We start from the raw sequence: 7,944 nt of genomic DNA, 5'->3' as shown, positions 1-7,944 counted from the left end.
GTAAAATGAATGTAACGTTATTAAAGTAAAGTTGTGGTTTTGTTTGTAATGCGAGGCTTGTGGATTTGCTACTAGGGGAATATTATCGTAATATTTCCCTAGGGGGTTATCAACTCTAATATTCCCCTGGTGGAATATTAGAATATCAGCCCCGCTCTCCCCTGTTACAATCAAAGCCGCTCCCAGCTTTTCAGACAGTTGTTAATTAACGGGGTTTATTCAATATAACCAGCCTGGAAGAACAAAGGAAAACGAGCCATGTGAAAAATAACTAAAGTTATACCCAAGCAGGGTTCATGGGTTAGTGTTAAGTTTACAAACGATCACCCAATCAGAATGTGACTTTTCTTTTCGCACGATGAGATGATGAAATGAGATGAACATATATAAATATGCAAAATATAAATTATGCGTGAAGCAAGGGGAAAAGGAAAAACAACAAACAAAACAATTACATATAGCAATATAAAATGTAAAATATACGGCGGATATAGCCACTGTAGGCACCAATAAAGCTTGAATTATTCGGTGTCTAGCATCCGTTAAAAGTTTCACCTTATACTTCTTTAAAATTTTCTACGATGCTTTGCTGCACGGAAATAAGAAATAAGAAATGGTAAACTGCGGTGGTGTGACCTTAGAGTCGACCGAAAGCACCAACTACAGTTAGGTGTGACGTCACTTAACTTGAGACTGATATCAGTCCGTAGCAAATGCGTATTGTAAACTTAAGGACCAATTTCCATAAAATATCTTTCTAAATTCTGTTACCTCTACTTTGGCAGGAAAAAAGGTGTATAACTCGACAATAAACTAACTCGATAAACAGCAAAGTGCGTCTCTGATTGTCTGCTTTACTGCTTGTTTTACTTCGCTGATCTTCCAGCAGTAAAGGAACGGGTTTAATGACGAGTTTAAGTACACTAGAGTTGCTGTTATGAACAAAGCAAGATTTTTCGATGGAGATAGCCTGTTATAGCTGAAAGCTCCAACTATACCATATGGTAAATAACACGCAACTAATGTCAACTGCACCCACAGTGCACTGGACACTGCCTTTCTGTATCGCGCTATGTTCAGTGGAACTGCTTGGCTCGGTTGTTGTTGTTTCTGAACAGGATCTTGTACTTGAGTCTGATGATGCCGTAGGGTAAGAAAAATCTTTAAATACGAGACAATCGAGGTTACCACACAAAATAAAATAATTATACGACCAACCCAGATGGTTATTTGGTGATCAACAAGGTAAGATGCTGCAGCAACAGAAGAAACAACCCAAAAGCTAACTACAATCACATTTGTTCGCTTCATAGTTACTACTTGTCTGTATCTCAGTTGCAACAACAGGGCGAGAAGTCTGTCCACGCTTATTGCAGTCAGTGTAAGCAAAGACACAGAACATAGGAGATAACTTGTTATGTAAGCTGCGGCTAGTGTGTGGTGACAAAGATCTCTGTTGTCGTGAGCTAGTGACATCAGCGAGATAGCATAGACGGGCTGTTGAATAAGACCAACGCAAAGATCAGTTGTTGCCAGACAACGAAACAACCGTTTGGAAGGCGGATGAAGAGAAGTCTCCTTTTGTAGGGCAACCAGGATCAGAGCATTTCCAAGAAATGCAGTTATGGAAAAGAAAAATGTTAAAAGATGAAATATATAGCAACTGTTCCTGTATTCCCTCCGTTAAACTAGGTGAGCAAAGCTTTTGTTCTAGTGTTTCAATCTGTTTTCCACCTCTAGTAACGTTTGCCATTATTATTGTTCTGTACTAAGGAGATCTACACAATCCACCCAGGATTGCTCAATCGGACTGATGTTTTTCTATGCTTTGAATTGACATGTCGGTTTCACCACAGTGAATGATCACTACCTTCGGAGTTGCCTTTCGTGTCTTGAAACATATCAAACGTCATGCACATGTTATCGCATGTTAATTACCTGACGCAATTATCAAACAGGTGATTATGATAAGAAAGGAGGTTGCTTCAAAGGTTTTTTTATATTTATTTTTGCTCCATTCTTTATGGAGAATATGAAACACTTCTTCGGACCGTACTTAAGACGGTTTGCCACAGTTCACTACTTCAAATTGGAAACGCTTTTATACGATTTGGTTTCATAGTAATATTAAAGGTTCTTCATGAATCAATAATGAGGCGAAATTAACATGATGAAGAAGAGAAGATCGACAATACTATTAACCTGTTAAAACGTCAACTAATGTTGCTTAAAAAAAGGGCAAGGAAGCTTTTTTGGGGATGCCTTAGGGCTACCTAGTTGTTTTCAGAGTGCGTGCGAATTTCCCTTGGGAGTGAGGATAATTAGATTTACAACCGCAATAACCAATAACAGCATCATATATTGGACCCTTGGGTGTTGGGCAAACCGGTTTTGGCAAGGTTGGGTTAAGTAATTGAGAAAAACGGGTTTTGATGCGGAAGGCAAGGAAATTAATATTAGTCAAATGCATGAACTTGAGGATAACTGGTTTTGCAAGGTGATTGATCGCTTGTTTCTTTTTTCGTGTTTCAGCTATCTGTGCGTGTAAACAAAAGCGCTTAAGTTGCTTTCAATAAACTCGGGAATAAACCGCCCGAACTAGCTAACATTAACTTTATCAGTTACGTTTGGATTCTAATTCCTCATATCATTGAAGCGACTGGCGGAAATACGTCTGCGTTCGCAGGCTATGTCAATACGATAAGCAAAAACGATTTTTATTCGAACTTACAAGCATTGAAGTAATGTTTAATAAATGAGCAGCAGTGTTTTATCAAGTTTAAAACACGAGGCGCAGCCGAGTGTTTTAGACTTGATAAAACACGAACTGCGAATTTATTGAACGGCTTAAAAATCTTCTCATGTAGATCAACTCATTCTTGCACTAATATTTAGACTTGGGGTTATTTTGGCCTAGAAATTTGGACGTAAAGTTTAGTCGTGACTTTATCAGATATAAAGACACTCATTAAACATTAATTTCTTTTGTATTTTCTTCATGAATTATTAATGAGTTTTTTTAAGTCGTCTAAAGTTTCAATATTTTTTGTTGTTGCTGAGTATTATCTTTCCGATGTTAGAAAAACATGAAAAATGTTTTTTTTTTTTTTTGGCTTCAGTACAACGTGTTTACATTGTGGTTACGAGCGTTCTTCTGTTTGGATAGTAGACCATGCTGTGTAAATAGTTCACATCGAATCCAAACAAATACCGTTTTGTTTCTGAGGAATCCAACCAAAAACTGCAACGCGTCGTTTCTCTCGGGCCTTTTTTTAAACGCAATTTTTAAAAATGCGCAGTTCTTTCTCTTAGAATGATGCCAGGAAACATCAAAGGAAAACATTTCTGCGGAATAGTTTCAATAATAAAATCTAATATCCATTTCCCAGATATTTCCCGAGTTAAGGTCTTTTGTCGATCTTTTTTTTTTTCGCTCTTAGCGAGGAGTGTCGAGATCGAGACATGCATTCCTCGCGAGGGACAATAAGAGGAAGCTTATCAGGTTTGCACCGTAGTACTTCCCTTTAGTGGGTTGTAAAGGTACCTTGAATGAATTGAGATGTCGTTCATCTCTTCCTTCCCATGATTCCCTCCGTGTTCAGCAATCGACTCAAGACGGACTCAAAAGACGACTGGGGACGAGTCAGCCTGTTTCCCACAGAGAAAGGAGTCGTAGAGATCTGTTGTATGGACTGAATAAGCCATCTGTTAAAAAGAAATTTGAACGGAGGAATAAGAAAACTTTGTCAAGGGTGATAATTCGGTTGAGAGCATACTATATTTACAGACTACTTATTCAGTCCATAAAACACGTTTTTAAGACTCGCTTTATGGCGGGAAACAGGCATTACCACTCTCGGATATCAATAGGCATAGGGCAGAATGCATGGACATTATTAATTATTCATAATCAGCGAAGCGGCAAATTTGAACGCGAGCGCGCTCACAATAAGAGAAGAAAGGGCCCAAATAGGCCCAGTAGCGTTGATAAAACTCACTGCTCTGTTTCAGTAAGTATATATCTAACAATGCACGCGTGGATTTTTGAAGAGTGATGTTGTATCTACATTTTAAGGCTAAAACGAAGAAGATTGAACAAGCATAAGGCATGTTCTTTTGCACTTGAAAATACAGTAAAATTGGCCTATTTTTGTATGGAAGCCGTTTTTGAAAGCGAATTTCTGAAAATCTTTACTGCCTTTTTAAAATGCACGCATGGAAAATGAAACTTTGATCTTTTCTCTACAAGAATCCGTTTAAAGTTTTAAAATTGGTGAACAGGAACCACTGTTCTTTTTGGTTTGAAAACTGCAAGCTGTGTTTGCGTTTGAAAATGGCGCGCTTCGAGCAAGTGAACTATTGTTTTAAGCTTGCGTCTGAATAACAATGGTCACCAAGACTACAACAATACTCTTTCGAAAAAGCCAATCAAGTGGAAAATGGTTTACTATTGCGCGAATTTTAAAACTGAGCTTTTAAGCCTGGTTTTCACAAGCGACACAAGCACAAGCACAATAATAACAGCTTTAATTTCTCCGTGAAAACGGCTTCGACTCAAGCAAAAGCACAAGCGCATTGTATTTGGATGTTTGCGGAAAGCATAAGGATCAAAATTTGTCTATTTTGCGCGATCGCGCTTGTGCTATGACCACAGTTTACTCCCGGGAACACAGCTCACTGCATGGGCACACTTCAAAAAAAATTATCAGGGAAAGAAGAAACTGCAGTTTTGCCTTTCCTTCGGGCCCCCACTAACTGCCCTGTTTCCAATCGTTAATCTAAACAATTCAAAACTATAAACATTCAGTTCAGAACATTTTTTTTTTTTTTTTTTTTTTTTCAAAAACATAAAAATTCAGTTCAGAACATGCCATGGGTTTCCTAGGATGACAGGGACGCAGTTTTGACAAATTATATTGGATGCTCCATTATTTGGCAATACAACGACTAAACGTGCCATCAAAAAGGTCTAGAAAGTTCTGTTTTCTCATTAAGCAAACGCTTTAATAATTAGCATGTTGTTTACACAGCAGGTGAAATATACAAGAGTTTCGCAATATTTGCTGTTCAGCTGGGAAACAGAAATGAGTAATTTGAGTAATATTGAAAATGTTGGCGTCCAAACAAATACATTTTTCGTGTCTCATTTATCATTCGGCTATTTCAATCAGTCTGTAAATAATGCGTATTGTAAACTAAGGCACCAATTTCCATTAAGTATCTTTTTCAATTTTGTAAGCTCTACTTTGGCAGGTCTCCGAGGCAGAGGTATAAATCGGCAATGAACTAATTCGATAAACAGCAAAATGCGTCTCTAATTGTCTGCTTTACTGCTTGTTTTACTTCGCTGATCTTCCAGCAGTAAAGAAACGGGTTTAATGATGAGTTTAAGTACACTAGAGTTGCTGTTATGAACAAAGCAAGATTTTTCGATGGAGATAGTGTGTTATAGCTGAAAGCTCCAACTATACCATACGGTAAATAACACGCAACTAATGTCAACTGCACCCACAGTGCACTGGACACTGCCTTTCTGTATCGCGCTATGTTCAGTGGAATTGCTTGGCTCGGTTGTTGTTGTCGAACATTGTCTTGTAGTTGAGTTTGATGATGACGTAGGCTAAGGAAAATCTTTGCGTACGAGGCAATCGAAGTTACTACACAAAATAAAATGCCTAAACGGCCGTACCAGATGGTTATCTGATGATTTTCAAGGTAAGTTACCGCACCGATAGAAGAAACAACCCAAAAGCTAACTACAATCACATTTGTTCGCTTCAAAGTAACAACTTGTCTGTATCTCTGCCGTAACAACAGGGCAAGAAGTCTGTCCACGCTTATTGCAGTCAGTGTAAGTAAAGACACAGAACATAGGAGATAACTTTCTATGTAAGCTGCAGCTAGCATGTGGCGACAAAGATCCCTTTTTTCGTGAGCTAGCGACATCAGCGAGATAGCATAGACGGGCTGTTGAATAAGACCAACGCAGAGATCAGTTGTTGCCAGACAACGAAGCAACAGTTTGGACGGCGGATGAAGAGAAGTCTCCTTTCGAAGGGCCACTAGGATCAGAGCATTTCCAAGAAATGCAGTTATGGAAAGAAAAATGTTGAATGATGAAATATATAGCAACTGTTCCTGTATTCCCTCCGTTAAACTAGCTGAGCAAAGCTTTTGTTCTAGTGTTTCAATCTTGTTTCCACCTCTAGTAACGTTTGCAGTTACCATTCTTCTGTACTAAGGAGATTTACACAATTCAACCAGGATCACTCAATCGGACTGGTGTTTTTTATGCTCTGAATTTACATGTCGGTTTTACCACAGTGAATGATCACTACCTTCGGAGTTGCCTTTCGTATCTTGAAACATGACAACCGTCATGCACATGTTATCGCATGTTAATTACCCGAAGCAATTATCTAACAGGTGATTATGATAACAAATGAACATGCTTCACAGGATGTTTTTATATATTTTTTTTTTGCTTTGTTTATTATGGAGAATATGAAACACTTCTCCTGACCATACTTAACACGGTTTGCCACAGTTCACCACATTGATTTCAGAACCTGAATCTACTTTAAATTGGAAACGCTTTTATAAGAGTTGGTTCATTTAGTAATATTAAAGGCTCTTTATGAATCAATAATGAGGCGAAATTTGCATGATAAAGAAAAGAAGATCGACAATGCTATTAACCTGTCAAATCAACAACTAATAAAGGCCCATTTACACAGGCGAATGTTTGTGGTGTTGTTTGGGGCGATTTACTCGGCGATTCAAAATCACGCGTGTAAACAAACTAGCGGCGATTTCGTGGCGATTTATTTTGTCTTTTGATGTAATTTCAAAACATTTGATACCTCACCTTTTTTGGATATTTTGCTTGTTTACAAGTAAAATAGATGATATGATGCTTCACGAGCAAATGTTTGATCGTTTAGCCACCTCTGCAAATAGAGCAAGCGCAGGCTGGTAAACGCAACCAATCAGAAACTGAATCTAAATGACGTCGCTGCATAATTTCAGCAGGAAAACGCACACCCCATGTCGTGTGCGACCAACACAGTGTTGGACGAAATTGTTTGATCGTTTAGCGATTTGGAATCCCCGCGTAAAACACCGCAAAAATCGCAGCAAAAAGCGTCTGTGTAAACGGGTCTTTAATGTTGCTTAAAAAAGAGCAAGGAAGCTCTGGTAAGTTATTAAAGCTGATTTCTAATTAATCCATACTGCGAAGTCATGAGGTTCGCTTTGCATTCTTGTTTTGAATTCGTTGAGACGTCACAGTTCGGTAATTGTCTACATGAACGTTTTGAGTCCACTATTACTGGTCGTTTCGTCGGTTTGGCATACCGTCGACGTTCTTCTTGTTTTGCCTTGGCGTTAATGATTAAGAAAATGTAGTTTTTTTTCCCAGATATATCGTATCAAAAAGTTGGCTCTACTTCGATAACAATAGACTTTGTTTTCCAAACTGAAAATGATGGGGTAAACTTGATTTTCAGAACAAGTTTAGTTTAAATAAATTAATTTTGTTCGAGCTTTCACTTCTGCTTTGTCGTCGTTTAACACTTCTAGAAACGTCACTTACACGGTATGAACTTTTTCTGCCGAGAAAATTTGCGACTGAAAGTCGGAATAAACTCACAGCAATAAGAAATAAACTCTCATCTGACAGAACATCACGGCAAGGCCTCACGGCAAGGGATTAGAATTAGACTTTTTACGGCCAAAGAAAATCAACTTACGGCAATAGATAATTAGTAAATCCATGGCATAATAAAACCAACTCAAGGGGAACAAAATAAAATGAACTGACATGCAAGCTTAAGCTTAAACGTAAGTAATCACATGATTTTTCTCGTGCAATTTGGGATAAATAAGCACTCGTAAATTTTTCAAAGACTACAAATTGCACTCGCCACACGGGCTCGTGCAATT

The 7,944-nt window shown here is 38.2% G+C and overlaps 1 protein-coding gene and 1 pseudogene across 1 annotated transcript; both read right to left on the bottom strand.

Annotated features, from left to right (window-relative positions):
* Positions 1 to 784: 784 nt before the first annotated feature.
* LOC144640636 (adenosine receptor A2a-like) lies at positions 785 to 2,737 on the bottom strand (annotated as a pseudogene).
* Positions 2,738 to 5,055: 2,318 nt separating this feature from the next.
* LOC144640635 (adenosine receptor A2a-like) lies at positions 5,056 to 6,343 on the bottom strand. Its single transcript, XM_078499729.1, has one exon. It carries the CDS (start codon positions 6,226 to 6,228, stop codon positions 5,287 to 5,289), a length of 942 nt encoding a protein of 313 aa, XP_078355855.1. The 5' UTR covers positions 6,229 to 6,343; the 3' UTR covers positions 5,056 to 5,286.
* Between the last annotated feature and the right edge of the window lie 1,601 nt (positions 6,344 to 7,944).

This window comes from Oculina patagonica, unplaced genomic scaffold (assembly GCF_052425735.1).
Source record: "Oculina patagonica isolate OP01 unplaced genomic scaffold, crgOcupat unplaced396, whole genome shotgun sequence".
Classification (NCBI taxonomy): domain Eukaryota; kingdom Metazoa; phylum Cnidaria; class Anthozoa; order Scleractinia; family Oculinidae; genus Oculina; species Oculina patagonica.
The sequence above is the reverse complement of the archived record's forward strand: the minus strand, read 5'-3'. Positions and strand labels throughout refer to the sequence as shown.